Genomic DNA, 21,805 nt, shown 5'->3' on the forward strand with positions numbered 1-21,805 from the left:
ATATATTTGATTTGAGAAAGCATGGAAGGTCAATTGAAAGGACAATGCAATAGCAAAAATGTTTATTTAATAGTTTATTTTGTAATATTTATGTTCTCATTGTCTAAGTTTAAAATATTGCCCTTGAGGTATATTAGAATTGTAACAAGATTATCTTATGTGTTTGAGTAGCAAATGGACCACATTTTTGGTGGTGACTTGCTCTTGGTGGAGATAGCTCTTGAAGCTGAATCATTTCTTGATGTCTTGGAAGTCAGAACTATATATACAAGGAATGTATATAATGCTACTGAAATACACTACGTCACATCCAATATTTCAAATGCTTCTGTTGTATTTTCCAGTTTACTTTATTCACCCGCACACTGACTCCAGGAAGCAAATAATTGAATGATTCTTATCTAAATAGGTCAGAATAGCACAGAACAGATAAGTAGTAGTGTTTATGAAATCAGGTATTATGGGACACTGCATGAAAATTGATATATTTTTTTTTAATTGCTCTGCAGGTGAGAGATGAAGCTTAACCTACTCTGACACCAAAATATGGAATTAAGGAAGAAAAAGACATTACAGGAATGCTTGAAAGAAAATGAGTAAGGTTTATAGCATGTAACGATTTTCTGTATTCGCCACTGCTATTCACAGTCTCAGCAGAAAGATTAAATCAGTCCTGAATGTAAGACAATTCATAACACCTACCTATGATGCCCCTGTTCATTCAATTTCAACATGATTGTTTTGACTTTTTTTCATTCACTTTGACTGGTGAATTTATTACATGGATTTCTTCCAAATGTCCATGTGAAAACATTTATTTTCATTTCAATAATCCCACCTCTGCCTTCCTCGGTAGTTCCTGTCTGTTTTGTCTTTTAGTAAAGATTAAAATCTTTGCAATGTGAACTGCCTTCATTTTTAGAACATCACAACACAATGTAGTATATGTATATATAAATAACACTGTAATTAAATTATCGTGTCCTACAGGTTAAGGATGCTCATTTTCTATCGCTGACTGGCATTTTTTTACAGACAGCTTATGAATTTACTAAACATATATATGTATGTGTGTGTCTGTATATATATGTAAATATAATTATTTTATTATATTTATATATATATATACACACACATATATGACCAAATGAACAGATTTTGCCTATTGTCATGAAGACCACTTTTAGAACAAAAATATTTCAGTCTCCAGGGCATGGAATACTTTAATTCCCTGAATTACTAGTCTTAATTTTAGAAAGATGGACAGTGAAATGCAGAGTATTGATATATTAACAAAAAAAGAAAGCAGAAATTGGCACTATAGCTAGTTGAAAACCCTTCCTATCTTCAGTCAGAAAAAGGAAAGACAAAAGAACCAACATAATTGTTTGTCTCATTTGAAAACTGAGAGAATGCGGTACAAATCTAAGTGCAATCTTATGCATCTAGAACAGCATTTAGAAAAAAAAAAAAAGCTAGTAGGGGATAAAAGCAAACTCTGTAATAACACTTGCAACAGAAAGCTTGATTATATGTCATTTCCCACTACCTGCTACCATAATTAGAAAATCAGTCATGATATATACAAAAACAAAGAAATGTCAGTCAGGAATAATCAGCAAAATTGTAACAGTGGAAAGTAAACTGGAAAACAAACAAACAAACAAGCAAAAAAACAGCAACAAAGACATAAACCACAAAATACACACATCTCTGGTATTTAGTTAAAAAGCAAGCAATTTATTTATAATCAAAGGATAAAAATACAAAAATGTATTAGTATATCTTGAATCAATGTTGTAGAACAATGGCTGCAAAGATTAGGTGGGGTCTAATATGCAAACAGATTTTCGTATGAGTAGTGTTGGAAAGACTGAACTATGAAAACACCTTAAAGTTTAGTTGATCTAGTATCACCAAGTTGCAATAAAGTTTGAAAGACATTCAGTAAAACATTAAAACATTGGGGAAACTGCTTTCTCATGGCACAGATACTACCTTCTGCCCCAGAACTGCAGGAAACCTTTTGTCTGCTCCTTACAAAAGGAAAGACTCTTTTGGCTCTGTTATTTCAGGAATAGATTAAGGATCAAGTATTATACTGCATGCTATGCTCCAAAATGTCTTTATTTTACATTGCCTGCCATCGTTGTATGATATTTCATGATAGTTGCCAGAAATTCATAATGCAGGGAGGACTTGTAAGTCAATATTGTCTATGCTGGCAAAATCAGCAAATTAGTAAGTTCTCAAAAGAACTTACTAAAAAATGCTTATTAACTAGCTCCTTTTTGACCTCATCTTCTACATAGAGCTGAACAAAATAATTCTCAAAATTTCCAGCACAGTAAAAGTAGATATAAATACCTTTTACATTAGACATTTTATGAGGTAGAGAAGCATGTAGTCTTTGTCTCAAAATGTTAGTCTGAAGACAATGATGCATGGCATTATTCTTGTCAAGTAATACATCACATAACTGAGCAACTCTGCCATTATAGCATCATATTAACTTTGGTTTGAACATACCACAATATTTTAACAATGGATTAATAACTATCATTACTTAGAAAATAGTAAGGCGTGTAGTGCTTATCAGTACTGAACTGGATTCAAGGAGCTTGTTGAAAAGACAAAGTATGGTACTTTTTCTTTTACTCTCCAGAATGAATTTTAGTTATGTTTGCAAGGAGAACAACAGACAAGTTATTAATTCAGGTGAGAAGTGAAAGAAGTGTATTTTCTATCCCATAATATAGAAAAAGAGTATCTTCCAGACTAAGCAGCGGTACAAACTGGGGATCCTCTCTCCACACCAGAAGTTATTTAATAATAACAAAGATACAAATATCTCAAAAATACTTTTTCACATAAATTTAATATTTTCAGTATAGATCTATTTTTTTTCTTGTCAATTACTGAATACTTGAATAGAAGTCAGCAAATGGAAAATTCCTGTGATGATGACTTAATTCCTTGTATTTTCTTAGTATTTTAAAGGAGTTAAAAAGACCTCACTTGGGATAATGAGATCAACCGTACAAACAAATCTGAAATATTGTTTCAGGATTCACCTTACTCTAGCATTTATTATTATTAATTTTATTATTATTAATTAAACCTTGAGGAATCTGAAATGGTTTATCTGCCTTTTTTTTTTTTTTTTTTTTGTAAATTGTCTTGTCTGTATCTTTGAATCTTTAGTTGTCCTTAGAGTGAACCACTAAGTAGAAACTGTTGGGTAGCAGTGCCTGTATAGCATTAAGTTCTCAGGGCCACATGGTGGAGTAAGAAGCACATGGAATTTACATTCCAAAAATGATGGAATGCTGAATAGCACATACTTAACTTTGAAGACTCCTTTTTCTTTATGTCAACTTTTTGAATAAACTAAATTGATCATTTCAATTAAAAAGAGCTAAATATAATTTCATTTTCTCAGATTTGTTTCTGATTAGCTGAACCAAAAATTATTCCTCCTATCAAAGCGCTAAACTGTTTGAATTTTTGAAGCAAACATGGAGCCACACAAAGCTCCCTAGCCCTCAACAGATCATCAATTCTTCCAGATTTTTTTTAATTTTTTTTTAAGAAATGCAACACATATTGCTGAACAGTTTATTAAATCTCTCAGCACGGATAAACTGACCTCTGCCCAGAAACCATCATCACTGACTCAAAGACTCCCTGTCCAGCTGTGCAGGGAACAGGGGAACAGTACTGCAGGATGCCTTATATGAATGTGCTGTTTTCAATTCCACAACAGAGCTGTGCCAGCAGAGGCTTAGGAAATTAGTAAATGTGCCTACTCTGCCACTGCTTAGGACAGCCATTCACTTATGGAATGATTCAGTATGTTTACCTGCATAAACCTGACTGTATATTCCCTTTTCCCCTAAGGATTTTAAAGAACTTCACAACTGAACTTCAAAGATCTTGATTATTTGCGCTGAATTTGTTCACTTGTTAATTACGTTTTTTCCATTACGTTCTGCTTGTAACTTAAAATAAAAACATGAAAGGGAAAAAAACAGCAGCCTCTATGGTGTTTTTTTTTTCTTTTTTTTTTTTTTTGGTATCTTTTTTCCCAACGTGGCTATACATGCAATATAATCCTGTGAATTCAACATCAGACAACAAAATCTCAAGAATAAAAACAAGTTCTGCAAAAGTAATGAACTGAAATTCTCCCATGTAAAAGTGTGCTAATTAAGGTTGGTTGAGTTTTATGCTGCTTCAGTTGTTGAAGTTTGAAATTACTTCCTTTGACATAGTCTGTGATCATTGCCAGACTTGCATTTGAGGATGCACATAAACCAGATGCATCCATGGGATATTTGGAACACTGAAAAATGTTAACATTTATAGGGTCCAAATACACCAAAAAGAAAAGCATATTTTCATATCAAATTTTTCTTACGTAGCAGAGTTATGTAATTACAAGATGAGAAATTAAACCAATACATCTTTAACGAATGCTGATTTGTATCCTGTTTCATGTAAAAAACATTTACTGTATTCACAGTTAAAGGAAAGAGTAAAATAATTTCAGAAGTTCAATTGTTAACTAACAGCTTAGGATTCAAACTGAGAAAGTTGTCTAATCACTTTTTTACATGTCTGTAAGTTAGGAGCAAGTAAATCAGAACCATTTTCAAATAAAACAGTGCAAATACAATCCTGTTTCCTAAATATCACTTCTTTACACACACAAAAATACCCGTATGTGCTTACAAACATACATACACAAGAAAAGCATTTGCAAGGTAATTCTATCTACCTTTGAATTAGAAAGACATGCAAACTTTTATATTTAAGAGAGATAAAAGATGATTTTCAGGGCTACATATGTTCAGCTCACAATGGAATTAAGAATGTAACTAAGCTACTCCTTGCAAGACACCCATATTTTAAAAGGATTTTAAGCTCTACAGGCATGCTAGAAAGAACGCCTCATCTGGAAATCATTATGAAGCATCTGTTTTCAATTTTCCTGTAGTTGTAGTTGTTGTTGTTGTAGTACATTTTTTTGTAACCTGTCTTCCTAACTTGAAGTGAAAAGTACAGAAAAGTTGCTGTATATAATGTTGTACTCTGATAGTTTTTTGTTTGTTTCTTTGTTTTTTATGCTGTAGATACTTGATTTTATTTAAACTTGCATTCTTACCATTTTAATGCTGCTATAAGGCAGATGTGTTAGAGGAAACAATTAAAAAGTAAAAATGAGAATTAGATGTGCAATTTTATTTCAAAGGTTCAATAAACCATTTCTAGGAAATAAGAAAAGCTGATTCTGATCAGCTTACATGTGCTGTAAAAATTGTAATATATGCACACAATATATGTTTATGTGCACATTATGAAATAATTATCAATGTTGTCCATGCTTCAGTAATTTATTGAGAATCCCAAGGCCATGTAATCAACTTTGTAAAAGAGCCATCTAAGAGTATTGAAGAGGATGAGCTCCTTCATTCTGGGATGGGAACTGGATTTTAAAGTCATATTTTTTGTCTTTGTCTTTTTAAAGTTACTGCATAGTCTTCTACAACATTTATAGTTCTTTACATCTTCTGGACAGGAATACAAGAAAAAGCAGAAGGAAAATACAAATTTACTAGAGAATTAGGTTGACCTTATCAAAGTAATCCAACCTAAAATTTACTTGCACTTTCAAACTGATCGTGTTGCAAATCCCCCTTAGTAGCATGAGGCTGAGGGACAACCAAATACTCTGTGGCTGACTGAGAAAACTGGTAAACACATCATCTCAACCTGTATATAACTTACCTGTGCTTCTTGAGGCACTTGTGCTGCATCAACTCTGTCTGCAATGTAGGCTGATAGCTGTTTGTCTATAACAGCAAGAGACTCTTGGATTAAGCGGAGGGTTTTGTCAGTCTCCTGGGCAGATTGAATACTCTGTTCAAGACTCTTTTGTCTTCTTACAGCCTAAAAACAATGACAACATTATCAATACATATAACAATAATAATGTGCATAATGCATTTTTTTCCACTTTTTTTTTTTTCTGCCAAAATGCAGGCTAAAAATAAAAAATAGTACTCATCACTTATGCTCGTCCACCTTTTTATATGATAAATTGCGCATCTTTTTGCCACTCATTCAGTTCTTTTTACTAAGAAGTAAACAACAACCAAAAAACATCCTAGACTGCATAGACAAGCTATAAAAAATGCAAGACCCTGCACTGAGGATTTCTATAGCAAACGGAAGTAGGCAAAGCTACAAAATAAAACCATCCTGATAGTTCAGTCTTTCATTCTGAGGTATAGCAGTCCTCCCAATCTTATTATATAGTTCAAGAGATTTTGTTTACTGAGAATAGGGTACAATCCCATCTGAGACAATCCACTTCAGTGAGATAAAAGCTCTCTTGAGAAGGAGATCTCATACATGAAGTATAAATAGCTTTCTGGAACACAGGCAATTCCTATTCTGAAAATAGAGATGGATCCTTGTCTTGACTGAGAGCTTTCCCAGTCAATTATCATTCTAACCAGAGTCTTTTTCGGCCTAGTAAGTTGACTCTTGCTTCTATGCCACCATCAGTACCCCAGTGGATTACCTATCATCACCGTTTATATATATATATATATATATATATTTATTTATTTATTTATTTATTATTTATTTTTTTGGGGGGGTCCTTTCCTTTTAAAGAAGTTGCCTTTGTGGTTTACCAAGTCAGAACAATAAATTATTTTTCTAATCTGTCCATAAAAAATACCGTATTAAGCACTTGACATAAATTGGTTAGCTTTAGTTATTATTTGTAACAATATAACGTGGTAATTAATTCATAATAAACAACCTGGCACTTTCTCCATAATTTCATTCACCTGCTCTCTCATTTTTTACCTTAAACCTAGCAGAATTTCTGCTTTATACAAAACACATAACAACTATCAGCAATCTCAAATTTAATACAGTTTTTCTCTGTACAGTCATATTGCTGACCATGGAAAAAAGTGACTAACTCTCTTTGACATGAATCAAAAGAGGAGAGAGGAAGAAAGTACTCTTTAAATAATTTGCTACGTGTCTGGCCATTTTTCAAGTCAAATCACACTTTTCCTCATTGGTGAGACAGCTATTCTTCAATTTGATTTCATAGGTATTACAAAGCTCTTGCTTTGAACAAAAATATCTCTCAGTAATTCAGTGAGAATTCTTGATATATCTGTACCTTCTTCATGGAGCCTCAATTCTTATAGAGCTTCATATTTAATGAAGAATACTTCTTGTGAGCATTCTTGCTAGCTGTTGGCATTAGTTAAAGAATAGGGATTCAACCAGTATTTACTATATTTGTGTTTGTAAGCTGCTTTGTGCTATTTTAAAACATCTGATCAGATAATCTTGTATCACTGCCAGATCCAGAAGCCTTCTGTGGAACTGAGCAGCTTTACATATTGGACACATGCTGTCAGTGTTAATGGAAGCACCTGAGCCACTAAGGTGTTACTATCCCACCAAATGAACCAGTGAACCAGAGTTACTCCCCAGTACAGTACTCAGGTTTGCTACTTGAGAGTGACTGGGCACTGCAACAGACTCCCCAGGGCACAGCACTGAGCCTGTGAGGCTTCAAGAAGTGTTTGGACAACACTCTCAGACACATAGTTTGATATATAAATATATGTTTGGTGTGGTCCTTCAGGGCCCCAGGAGTTGGACTCAATGATCCTTATGGGTCCTCTCTAACTCAGATATTCTGTTATTCTATGATTTTATTCAAAATACTGATAAGCAGCCTGACAGGGAGGCTAAAATAGTTGAGGACCTGTCCTTCAGCCTTGCAGGCAATTAACATGATTAATAATGTCATAAATGTCCTAATGGCTAAATGTCCTCACTCAATACATTTACTGTACTGAATAGAGCTGTTCTGCACCCTCACCTAAACTGTGCTCACTCACCATCTCAGAGAGCCATGTGACACTCCCTGAGAATGAACCAATGTTTACATTGTATGGAGTAACAAGCCTGTGCTGTGACCCTGATTAATTTACACTGTAAACAAAACCAAGGAGTCTTCACAATGTTATGAAAAGTACTATACAGTCAAATAAGTGTGACACAATGTAAGATATTTCTCCAGTGTGTATCAAGTGACTCAAGAACTTAATCCTGTTCACTGAGTAGGTCCCTGGAAGTCACTGGCACTGAAGAATACTTATCAATTCAATCAAGAAGGATGCAACATTGTGGAGAAGTTTTATTCTTTCTTTGACAGTAGAAAAGATACTAATGGTACTTTTCTAAAAGGGGCAGACATAGTACACACCTACGAACTTGAGTTTCATATTTGTCGTTAAAACTTCAAGTGTTTGCATGTGCATGTTTTTAAAAAGCTATATGAAATTTGAAACTGTTTATATATACACAGTTAAAATTTTAAAATTATTATGATTAGCTATTATTTTTTATTTCAGTGAAAGAACATTGGCTTTCTTTTAGTCTGAAGAGGAAATAAGACAGTTTAACACCACGCTTTATAAATGGGTCTGAAGACATAACAGGAAGTTCTAGTTCTGCTATCAGATCATAGTCAATAAAGCTGGAGGCTTAGTCTCTAAGGGCAAGTGTGTGACAGTTAATTGCTAAATGGGAAATCTCAGGAAAATAACCAACTGTTTACTTATTTCTGAGCCAGTGAAATGTTGACAGCTGTCAAGGAAAATAAAAACAAATTAAAAAACAAACAAACAAACAAACAAACAAACAAAAAAAACCCACAAAACAAAAAACCTTCTGTTAGGAAGGAAAAGAGAAAAAGTATTAAAGTATTCAGAGACTTTTTTTTTTTTTTTTTTTTTTTTTTAACCAAAGGCTCTACAGTTTCTTATGGATTTTTGTGATTGAGATACATTACAACATCTCTGTATTTTTTTCATGAAATTGTTAATACATTAATCTCCACTTTTAGTTTAGAATCAGAGTGGATTAGTGGCTAAATATATTAGAACACACACACAAAAAAACATATTAGAACATAAAAAATCTAGCTATTCATTTTGGGCACAGGAATTTTTTTTTTATACCATTCAAGCTAGAAAAAAAACTCTCTGCAAATTCTAGGAATATTTCACAGTGTGTTTTTAAAATAACTCACTATAAATATTTGACACTTCAACACCAAAATGATTTTCATCTTTGATTAGACGTAGTCCAAAAGTGCAAATTATACCAATGAGGATTTCTTTATCTCATTAGATTACCACCAGGTGCTCTCTGTGCCTTGTAGAAGAAGCCCTCTTCATAATAATCATGTGGATATGGGTCACAAAGATTTTTTTTTTCTCCTCTTGAGAGAAGAAGAAAATGGGAAAATTGCAAGAAATCATGAATGTGTGATATTTGATGTAAGTGTAATCTTGGAGGGAGTCCTAAAAGAATTTAAGAAACAATCCCCAAGAATAAAAAATGAATGCAGTGTAAACACCATACAGAAAACATTTTTTACAGGTTTTTGCAAGCATAGTCTCAAGAATACCTATCTGATATTTCTGGAGTTTGTTGGGCAGGATCTAAATTGTTTTTAACGTTACAGCCACTTGCAACATTAGTTTAAATTTCTTCAGGCAATAGTGTTTCGTAGATACAATATATATATATTTGTAAGTGAATCAGTCCTTGAAAAGTAAAGATAGGGTGTATGTTGCTTATTGACCAGTCCCAGGTGTTCAAAAGTAAACTAAACATACTCTCTTTGTTAACTAAAGAAGAAGATAAGGCATACAAACATAAAACCTTGATTTGCCTTTAAAAAGGAGTATCTCAGTAGTGATGCAGCACAATTCACTGCCAAAGGTTTGGTTTGGTTGCTCTATTAGCAGTGAATAAAAATTTCACCTACCAGCTTCTGTGCGCATGAGCTTATTGTCTTTGTAATTATCTGTGTAATTAATTAAATAAAATAAATAACCTAGAATATTTAACATTAGGATAGTTTACTAGCTGGTCTGAAGTAGAAGCGACCTTGAACACAAGCTGCATTGTGTTGTTATATTCCTGCAATGTATTCTTATGCAAGGAGAGTGCATATTGCTTGGATTTCAACAGAGCTACACAAATGGCACAGAAAATTCAGTGCCAGGAATCTATGAAACAGAGCATGCAAGACTCCACTGCAAAAATTAATAAAACATTTTGTTGCAGAAAAGAGGTATTCATATGATAAAGAAGCAGTGTGATTGAGTCACTTGCGACTGAAATAGTTTCTTTACTCTCTGATACACATATACAGATCTCACCATTAGTATTTGACAGCTGAACATCAGATTAGCCTTCCAAGAAGGAGGAGGCTTTCTCCCCCTCCCACTTTTCTGTCCTTATTCAAACTGGAAAGCAGTGAATACATTTCTAATATATTTTGTCTATATAGCCATCAAAATTGTCTCTGGAAGTCTGGTCAGTACATATTCACAATATATATTGTACTTTTCAAATTAACCCCTACAGCTAACATGATTTTTTATTTAATGCTTATTATTGTGAAGACTGGATACTATTCATCCATCACTCAGCAAGAGTATGTGAAAGTTCTGTTTTCACACACCAGAAATCCTCTGTATATTCCCAGTTTTCTCCACCAAGTCAGGAAAAAAACAGGGACTAAGAAGCAGAATTCGAAGGTAAGTATCAGCCCCATGGTAGATACTTAGATGATCTTTAAGGTCCCTTCCAACTCAAGCAATTCTGTGATTCTATGATTTAAGCAGAAGTTTGGTAATGAAAAGAAAAAAAAAAAAAAAAAGAAAAAAAAAGTATACAGAAAATTATGTTATTTTTTTTTCCTTAGGACACTGTCCAGAAAAATATGGAACAAGAAAGACTGCAGTAAAGGGAACCAGGCTCTTTCTCTCCCTGTCCTTCAAGTTTAAGCTCAGAACAGCTGAGGCCCGTTCCTTAATACTTAGAAAAAAAAAAAGTTATCCTTGTTGTAGGAATAATTATCATTTGCTCACAAATTTTCCAATTTTTTTCCATATACATCACATGCCATTGAACCCAAGTTACTTTTGGTTGCCTTTGTAGCTCATTTTTTAATGCGTTCTAATTCCAGTCATAATGAGGGTCTCTGATTTCTTTCCTAGTTCTTTCCCTAATAATTTCTTTGTCATTTTTACCATCTACTGAGATGACTTCTTCATATTTCTTTTCATAACCACAAAATCTTCCTTCTGAGCACTAACAATTAACTCATAAATTGTAATTTCATATATGAAGTCAGGACTCATTGTCCTCCATTAATATCACTTTTCATGTATATATAGTGAACACTTCTTTCAATTTAACTGCCTAGGTACTAGGTAACTGTACTAGGTATCCTGTAAGGATGTTCTGCGTTTATTTAGAGTTTATCCTCATTTTTGCCACTTTACTCCTTTGTAAACTGACCTGAATTGACCAAAGAAGTATTCCTCTTTGTCATTGAATAGAACGGGGGGAATTTTTTCCCAAACTTTTGTTCATCACTTGTTTTTCTTTTTTTTTTTTTTTATTATTACTTATTAAATTACCTTTTTTTTAAACCCACAAGTTTCCCTTGCCTTTTCTGGTTGTCTCATCCATGGCACCAGAGGAGTGAGCAAACAGCCATGTAGTGCTTCAGAATTAACCCACCACACTTATACAATTAGTCCACTTCTAAAATAAGTCAATATTTTTGCATTGCTTAGGAACTACACTGACTTTTTTTTTTTTTTTTTAGTGGTGTTAGACTTTTTAATGAGAGAAAAGGTCAATCATTAAATATACTTCCTGCTGCAGCTCTTCCCATCGAGTATTGAACTTCTCAAGTTTTTCATTGATCAGTTCATCCAAGATTCCACCATCAGTTAAAGTCTGAGCCAATTCCCGAATCTGATTGCGATTATCTTCTGGATGTCTCATCAAACGTTCCAAAGACTGAAACAAGGTCAAAAAGTAGATTGATATCCTTTCTGATAATAAAACTCTACAGAACAATCATAATTCCACTTAAAAATGGAAGGGAATTCACTTTTCATTCACAATTAAAGTAGACAGGAAGGACAAAAATGTCAATATCCTCTGTTCTTGAAAACAAATAGCCTGTATTACCCTATTACTATAATCAGAAAACATAAAGAAATAAATTGAGTGATTCATTTCAAGCATGTGGAATATGCTCAATGAGTTCAGTGGCAGTTTTTGTGTACTTAAGTATAAAAAATTTGCTTGAGTTTCTTGGTGGATGAAGTTCTATGGCAGAAAGAAAATACAAATGTATTTTGCATTTTGATTCACTTAGAGTATTAACTGAATTTCTAAAAATTTGAAAGGTTCCACACGGGAAAAAAAAGGGGGAGGGGGAGGAAGTAATAATACACAGAACTGGAGTTCTAGGATGAAAGTTTGCTCTCTCTAACCTTTGATATTTTTAATTGACTTAAGAGAGGCTGCTTTTTAAAACATAGATATTATTATCACCAAAAATTGTGTATGACATCAGGTGTAACATGTTCAATTACTTCATTTCACTTAGGTGGATCTGAATTCAAAACCTGATTTGTCGAATCAAGTTACAACACAGGACTTTCCAAATATTCTTTATTTTGTTTGTGTAATAGTGTAGTTTGTAGTTTGTTTTGAATATAATGTGATTTACAGTTTAGGAGTACATGTGATTTGGCATTATTAAAGACACCACTTACATCTAGGGACTCAGAAATCTCTTCTGCACCTCCCTGGATATTTTCAGTTGCCTTGAGTTTCAATTCCATCTCTTTCAACCATTTATTTTCTGCATCCAAATACGACAGTAATTCATGCCAACATGCCCATACTTCCTGAAGGAGAAAAAAAATAATGTTTATTGAGATTGAAGATATAACAGCCAATTTCACTTTTTAAAACACTGAAAACATTGCATGCTTCATTCCCAAGACACCACAATGTCTGATGGTTATAGTGCCATAGAGTTGATTTTTTCCAGTAATTGTGGATTCCAAATAAATACAATACACAGCCAAAACATTTTGATTAAACAGGGCAAAATCACAGACGATAATACAAATAAACAAATGCTTCTGCAAAACACAACTTGAATATTTTCTGTTTCATTAAGTTTTTCTGTTTCATATGCTTTTCTGTAAAATTTTCTTATTAGTTCTAAATATACAAATTATCAGATTTTTAAGGATTCATGTTAGAAGTTCATGTTTCTATTAAAAGATGAAGTTAAGTTGCATATATAGTCTGTGCATTAATTACTTAAAGCACAGATTAATAAAATATCTAAGAACACAGCTTTAAGGAATTCTGACCAAAATCTCTACAGAAATTAATTATAAACTACATTTAGTATAAATGTGTACTGGTTCAGCTGGTTTTTGTTCACACTAGATGGTATGGTGCTGTGCTTTGGATTTATGATGAAAATAATGTTGACAATACACCTATATTTTAATTGTTGCTGAGCAGTGCTTATACTAAGGCAAAGACTTTACTGCTTCTTGTGTAGCCTTGCCAGCGAGGAGGCTGGAGGTGCACGGGAAGCTGGGATAGGACACAGCCAGGACAGCTGACCTAAACCAACCAAAGGGATATTCCATACCATATGGTGTCATGCTGAACAATAAAACTGGCGGAACTTGGCAGAGGGGGCTCCCCTTGCCTGGGGAGTGGTTAGTGGATGGGCTGACTAGTGGCTAGTCAGCTGGTGGTAAATAACTGTGTTGTGCATCATATTTTGTTCTCCCCCTCCTCCCCCTCTTATTTTCTTTCCTATTAAGCTGCTCTTATCTCAACTCACAAGTTTTACTTTTTTTTTTCTCCCCAATTCTCTCCCCCATACCACTGCAGGGGGAGTGAGCAAATGACTTGACTTTGTAGTGCGTAGCTGCCTGATGAGTTAAATCATAACAGATTTATAGACAATTTAAATGCTAGAGTACAAAACACAATGTTGTAAAATTAAATTGTGTTCTTATTCTCCTACTGTTTAACATTTAACATTTTCCAGTACCCGAAGATCCTTAAATAAGCAGATAAAAATGGCACTTTATATTATAAGCAAAATGTTTAAATATCCATAAATCATCTTTTATTTTTTCCTGCTTTGTTAGTAGAAGTTATAATAATTTTATCGGGATACATTTGGCAGACTGTAGGTCAGACTCTCTAGCACATACGATTCTCAAAACATGTGGTATTTAGTATATGACTCATACACTCAGGAAAGCCTTGGGCTACTCATGATCCCATACAATAATACACCTTCATTCTCTACCTTAGTTCTGGGGCTAGAATGGCTATAAATGTAATGATAGACTAGATATCCAACCTCCAGAGTTTTGCACTTTCCATTCAGTCTGCTGCATAGTCGCTGGTAGTTGGTAATTAGAACATCAAGTTCCTTTTTCAAAGCTTCATGAGCTGCAGGTGGAGCCTTTGCTATAAAATTATTCACAGAATCAGTAATAAGCTTCACTTTCACTTCTTTCTGCATGGCCTCCTCCTTTGCTCTCTGTAAAAATAATAAATAAATAAATAGGTTTGAGAAGGAAGCAGATTTCAAGTAACTCCTTCACAATCATCTGTCACAAGGAAAAACAAACAAACAAATGAACAAACAAAAAAGACACATCCAACAGCTAATTAATTCCCAGACTTTCTGCTGTGATCTTGAATGCATCCAAAAAAAACATTTTTTTCATTTTCTGGCAATACACAGTACTCATTGCAATTTACATTTCTGACATTTACAATATACCTTTGTACAACTACTTAGTTTTCTAGAGTTTTCAGAAAAGTGATTTTTAAATTATTTTTTAATTTTTTTTATTTTTTCCCAAGAAATGTTCCAAATACCTTTGCCATAAAACTTTACAAACTGCAGATGAAAAAATCTGTTGTGTTGCAAATTCATTTGACCGGGTTTAATCATTTAGGCCATGTAATCTGCATTCCTAAATAGTATAGACCAAACAATTCACCTATAAAATAAAAATCAAGCCCACATCCAGTGATTGAGCAAGAGTATTCTTGAGCATTAATTACAAATTATTGTGTTTGTCCGAAGACCACATTCATCCCACAAGAAAGAAACATTATTTGAGACAAAATATACCATTTTTAAAGAAATTAACAGTATATACCAAAATGCATCCTGACGTCCTAAATCATTAATTCTCTCTCTCCCTTCCTCTCCCATAAACAAAACATAAAACTAATTTCACTCTATCTATCACTTAACTGCTGCTAACATCTGATTCTTGGGAATTTCTTTTTAAGTAACATGATGTTACTTACTCAAGTATCCAATAAAACAACAACAACAAAATAGCTAAGAAGTACTGTGACAGTTTAAATATCTTCAAACATATTCCAAACAGAAATTACTTGAAGACACCTACTGCTTTAAATTTCAGGCTAACAAGTAGATATCAAAAGGCGCTTTTCTATATCAAAGAGTAGACTTTTGTTATGTCAGAAGCTTCAAAATGAACTTTAAAAACTTTTCAAGGTCTTTGTTCATCTTTTACCTTCAGTTCCTCAACAGCTTTCTGTAATTCATCCGGTGTTTTATACTCAAAATCTCTTTCCAGATATTCTTCTTCAGCCTGTGTTATCCATTCATGCATCTCTGACAAATCCTTTCTGAGGCTCACAGTCTTATCCAAACCACCTTTTAATGCTGCCTTCTTAGCATAGGCCTTTAAGAAAGAAAACATGTGAAGCAAGACTACTGAAAAGTATGAAAGTACACCCAAGGATGAAACTAGAGCACCTTGAGCCTCAGATGACCTTTTAGCCAGTTTGAATGCGACCAGTTAGAGAATAAAACAAACAATATGCATAGTTTACTCTTGCTGATCAAGTCATTACTGGATGCCTCAGAAAAGTGTATATCCTAAAGAGACGTAAGTAAAAAAGGAAATTTCTACTGGAGGAAAATATTTACCTTAGAGTGAAAAAACAAAACAAAACAAAACAAACAAACAAACAAAACTTTCATTAAATCCTTTGCCAATCATTATCACTATATTGAGGTCATATAACTTGTACTATATTGCCATTTATAGAATTGTGCATCAGCCTACCAAAATTGTCCATAACTGACAGCAGTGACTGAGCCATCTTTCTCAGTATAAAGAAGTTTGCAACAAAAATAGCTAGTTGCCACGGTGTCATTTTTAGAACTGGGTATGCAGAGGTGATCACACCAATATCGTGAGCAGTGATGCTACTTAGCATCAGTATAATCAGGAGGAAAGTGCTTTAGTATTTGGCCTAAGTTTCTGACTGTTACTGGTTTGGTTACCCATCCTTGAGTACTGTCTGTTAAAAGTTGTTCTACACAAATGTTGTTTTACAGGGCAAAACAGGGTAATAAGAAAAAGGTCACATCCAACAAGTGTGAAAGCAGAACATGGGGTCCTGCAAAATTGCCTCTTTCTCAGTTACAGTACCAGAAGAGAAAGTAATCTTCTATCATCTACAAAAGTATCTGAATACTGACTGTTAGCTCTCACAATTGTATTAATTGCATGTATATTAACTCAAGCTGACTTTTCAAAATCCTTTCAAGAAATCAGCACAATCCAATCTGATTTTTATATTTACTAGTTCTCACATGTTTTAATAGCTGTTACTGAAGAAGTTGTATGAGAAATGCTTATTGAGACGCATTAATTTGTGCAGTGTATTGAACGGAACTATTACACAAAAAAGTTATCAGGGAAGTCAGAATAAAACTGTAGCAGACTTGTAAACTTACAAGGCTATATTTGAATTTTCTTTCAAAGAAGTGCAAAGATATCTGGTATATTAATATTACCAAAAAAAAGCAATTAAAAACTTTACACTTGTCAAATGGGAAAGACTACAGAACAGGGTCAATAAAATGTCTTAGAGATTTCCAAGATCAACTTTTTATAACTGTGTTTCTCAGAAAAGTGTAAGAATGGTATTTTGCACATGTATAGTAATTTATATAGTCTCTATTTCTCTGTCTGTAAGGAGCATAGCATATCTTCTGAATTCCATCTTTCAGAAAGTTTCATTTCTTATTTCAAAATAACTGAGACCCTTACATTCCTTAGCATCTGTACAAAAAACTTGAGATATTTCATATATCTCAAAGCATTAATCACCATCTTGGATTTTCTTTGGTTTCCTCTAAATCTATCTACTGGATATGCATAGAAAGACAAATTCTGCCAATGAGAAATCTGATTATTAATTAAAAAAGAACCAGTCACAGAAGGAGACTTGTTACCTGTTGGCAAATATGTTCCCATTGAACATTGAGCTCTTTTAGTTCTGTCTCTATTCTGGAAGCAAATTCTGGCTCTGCTTCACTCTTCATTTTCTTCCCAACCTCATTAACACTGTTCAAGCTAGGCTGGATTGTCTGGATATCATTTACTAAAGCCTAAAGGAATAACAGAAGATCAGGCAAACAGCTTTCACACAATTGTGCATTTACATGTATACTATTCTTAACAAAATGTTTCTATGTGAGATTTTGACATGTCCAGATCTCCAACCAAATGAGCACAATTTACAGGCTTCACTATGAAAATAAATAAAAATGAATGAGCAACCATAATGTAGTAAGCTATTCTGTATCACATAAAGTACATTTGCAAAATACGGAATATAAGGTTTTAAATATACATATACTACACATTACATATACATACATATAGTGTATATATATGCATATACACTATATATAATTTTACGCACAATGTATATCTATTACAATGTCTAGATAGTTTATTTGTATTTGTGAAAGAACATTCTATTATAATGGTGGAAAATTACTTTAAGCTATCTTACTTACTATTTTAAGCTATCTTACTAACTACGCATTACCCTTGGGTTGATAATTCACCTGATAGTTTCCTTAGAATGATCTGAACAGTGATGTCCTCAAGTTATTTCTAGTTATTAGAATTTTATTGCAGTTGAATATTATTTAAAACCTGAGGTAGTTCTAACTTGCCACCTTCAATTTTACTTTGTAAGGCATTCTTTAGTCCTTCAGATGTTACCTGGGTTTACTATATAGCAGAAAAAGTTCCAAGTGTAATAGTGCAAATGGTGATGACGATTTTGGTAATTTTCTTATTCAATTGACATTAGAGGCTAATATTTATGCAACTAAGCCAGCTGCATGTAATTCACAACTCTGTAAAAGGTAAGAGTTGTTCCATACAATTTATAACAATTTTTATTTAAATAAGGGGTAGCGGAGTAATGCTGAGGAGCTTGCAGTTCTGTAAGATCAGTATATATCTTTCATAATATTTACACATCCTGCCAGAACATTTACAGAACTTGTAAATTCCATTGAACATAGCCAGGGATTATTATGGGTTACAAGATTCACTACTCTTACACACTCTGTTGGGGCAGGCAGAAAAAATTGTAAACCCTATGAAGGATGTATCATTACTTCATGATGCTTTAAAACTCCACAGGGAGAAAATCCTGGAACTTCTAAGTTTAGTGAGAAAAATGGATATGATTTGCAATACCTGCAAGTTGTTTCAGTTCAGTTAGAAAAGTCTGTAAATCATGTATAAATAGTAGATGCAGAAAAAGATCTTCTGACACAGGTCATACAGCACATAGCAAATACACATGCAATGTTTGTAAGCTCAACAAACTAAACAAACAACTATTTTAAGAGGCTACTAACTTATTATTCTGTGCAAGTCCCCTCTTGTTCAATGTTTTGCTCCTGCTATGAATATATACTGATATAGTCCCTGTATACTTTCTCTCTGTATTTAAGTTTCCCACGTTTTAATAGAACTTTCCTTCAGGCACAGGAAATCAGGTTCAAATATACTGCAAAAGACAACCCCCTTACAACATGAATTTTTTTTTTTGAATTGTAATCATTTGTGTAAATTCTATATAAGCTAAGCATGTATAGAAGAAATAGTTGTCAAGCAGCAGGTAATACTTACTGTACACTGTTCAAGTTGCTTTTCCAGCGCTTCTGAATCACCAAGGGCAGGCCATTCTTCCTTTAGAAAAACATCCACTTCAGCCATCCACTTCTTCAGTGTTTTAGTGTCATTCTGTATATTACAAAGGCATTTTATGGCATATCACAGAATATCAGTAACTGGCAATAGTTTAATTCATTCTGGCACTACGACTAAAACTCACTGCAATTTAATTTTGCTATTATTGGTCTGTTTGAAAGTACTCTGAAAAATGCAAATACAAACAAGCAAAACCAATTTTATTTGGGACTCCTGCAATCTGAATATTTCTGCCCAAGTTCAATGTGTCTACAAGTGGGCAACTTTCTGTCTCTCAAGTTTATGCCTTCTGGGTATCATTGGTAAACACAAATGCTGCACGTGTGTTCATTAGGTCCATGTATGGCTTCAGACTACTAATACATCTACTTGGCAATTAATTCAGGCTAACCTATCAAAACCTCCTGTGGTTCAGTTTAAATTTCAGGCTCATTTTGAAGTTGTGTGTTCTATTGCCTATTTCCCTACCAGAACACAACACAAAAAAAGTTCCTTCACTACTCAGAATAAAAAACTTGTCATGGAAACAAAAACAAATTCACTCCAGAAACTGAAATCATGGAAATGACTCAATGACGGAATCGAAAAGAGGATTTCAGAAACTGTGTCTCATTCACTATCTATAGCACTAGAATATTTGTAATTAAAATATATGGAAAGCAAATTACTGATTAAGCCTTGCAATTAATTTAAAAAAAAAAAAAAAAAAGAAAGAAAAAGTTGAACAAACATCAAATGCTTGCAAATAAGGAACTCTACAAAAGTTCCTTATCCAAAAACTCTACAAGGAAGCATTACATAGATAACCTAAAACCATAAAAGGTAGAATGAGATTTGATGATCTGACAGGAGAACTTTGCTCAATCCTAGAGATGAAAGACTTTATTTAATCTTGCAGTCAATGAGAAATTTAAACTGTCCTTTAAAAAAATATGTCACTTAAAATTACCTTAAAACGCTACCTTAGGTAAACAGATGCATATTAAAATAAAAATGACAAATGGCAAATAATTCAAAGGGAAATTAAAATGTATTTGTTCATCAAATTGTTTTTGTTAACAGTGAAGTATATATCACTATTATAAGCTGAAAGCAAAATTAAATTAAAACATAAAAAAGGATATTTCATTAGAACACAGACTGTGCCTTAAAATGTGTCCAAAATGCTTTAACAACTATTACATGGTAGATAACGAAAGGAATCATTTTCCAAATGTGCTTGATATATCTAATAACAACAGGCTACCATGGAAAATGAATTGAAATAATAAAAATAATCATACAGAAATTATTGGTATCGTTCGGAATGGCAATTAACAAAACAAAGTTGAGGTCTCTACTGTGCATTCAATTATCACTTAGTAAAAATAGTTCAGAATCATATTTCATGATGAAAATTTAATACCTTTACATGAATACTTAAAATATAATTCATTAGTGCTGCAAAATATAGATCTGACGGAATTTATTTTAAAAAGAATCAGTCTCCAACTAGCAATGAAGATCAAATGTATAGCCTGAATTTTGAATTAGACTGGAAATGCATTTTATCTATCAACACCGATTTTATCAATTTATTTTAGGAAAAAGCCAGGGGTGCAGAGGGGAAGGTGTTGTTTTGAGTTTAATTTTCATTTCTCACTACCCAAAACTATTTTTACTGACATGTTTGTTTTGTCCCTGAGAGTAACTGGTGAGTGATCTTCCTGTCTTTATCTCAAGAACTTTCTATCCTATTTTGTCCACATGTCCTTTTGAGGAGGGTGAGTGAGAGAGCAGCTGAGTGGGCATCTGGCTGCTAACCGACCACACTGTTAAACCCCAATGCATGGCCAGCCTTGAACTTTAGAGATGTAGCTATGGAAACAAGTTATAATTTGGAGTTACTATAGCACAGTAGCTAAATTATAAATGGTAAGATGTCTCCCTCCTTTTTTCTTTTTATGTTCATTTTGCTTATCTAAACACTTAAAAACTAACAAATAATGAGCATTTATTTCTACTCTGATTTTTTTTTCTGCACAAAAGCAGAAGTGTAAGAATACCTTTACAACTCTATTGAATTAAGCAATTAATTGAATTAAACAATTTCAGCTCATATGCTCTTTTATTATTATTCATAACATGGAACTACTCATGCATAATGCTTTATTACCAGCAAAACAAGGACAAGGACTGAAATATTTGGTATTGTAAATAGAAGAAATATAGAAAAGAGAACACTGAGGAGAGACAAACTTTGAGGATATGGTTTTGGGTATGTCTGCAGGACTTCAGCCTTCAGAATTTTCTTTGCCATATCCTCTATGACTATGTAAGAGTTCTTACAGGGGAGAGGGAAAGGAAGATGAGAGAAAAACATACCCCAAACCATATAAATAACTTTTTCAATTTTTGTGACCAGTTAATTTGAATTGCTTTGAAACATGTCCCTTGAAATTATATGTAAACAAAAGAAGAATATATTAAAAGTTGATCTATTTCAAAGCTTGTAAATATGTATATACACGGCATATATATACAGCTATATATATACACACACATATATACAGCGTATATATATGGTACATATATATATATGGTACATATGTAGATATATATATAGCTTGAATAACACACATATGTATCTAACACATATATATAACATATATATATATACACCATATATACCATATATATATATACGGGTCCAATGCTGTCATTGGATACCTAAAAAACAAATAATTCTCTAAGTCATGTACACTTCC

At 33.2% G+C, this 21,805-nt stretch overlaps 1 protein-coding gene across 12 annotated transcripts in view; it reads right to left on the minus strand.

The window, feature by feature from the left end:
• The window catches only part of DMD (dystrophin), a 1,246,037-nt gene that overhangs the window by 697,431 nt on the left and 526,801 nt on the right, over positions 1 to 21,805 (minus strand). For all 12 annotated transcript variants that reach the window (XM_084515490.1, XM_084515483.1, XM_084515486.1 and 9 more), the window contains 7 exons: positions 18,978 to 19,091; positions 17,273 to 17,428; positions 15,537 to 15,707; positions 14,336 to 14,518; positions 12,705 to 12,839; positions 11,788 to 11,937; positions 5,791 to 5,952 (listed from right to left, as the gene is read on the minus strand). In XM_084515490.1, coding sequence (XP_084371616.1) covers positions 5,791 to 5,952; positions 11,788 to 11,937; positions 12,705 to 12,839; positions 14,336 to 14,518; positions 15,537 to 15,707; positions 17,273 to 17,428; positions 18,978 to 19,091 — 1,071 coding nt within the window. The remainder of the gene's footprint in view (positions 1 to 5,790; positions 5,953 to 11,787; positions 11,938 to 12,704; positions 12,840 to 14,335; positions 14,519 to 15,536; positions 15,708 to 17,272; positions 17,429 to 18,977; positions 19,092 to 21,805) is intronic.

Source organism: Aythya ferina (genome assembly GCF_964211825.1).
Source record: "Aythya ferina genome assembly, chromosome: 1".
Taxonomy (NCBI): domain Eukaryota; kingdom Metazoa; phylum Chordata; class Aves; order Anseriformes; family Anatidae; genus Aythya; species Aythya ferina.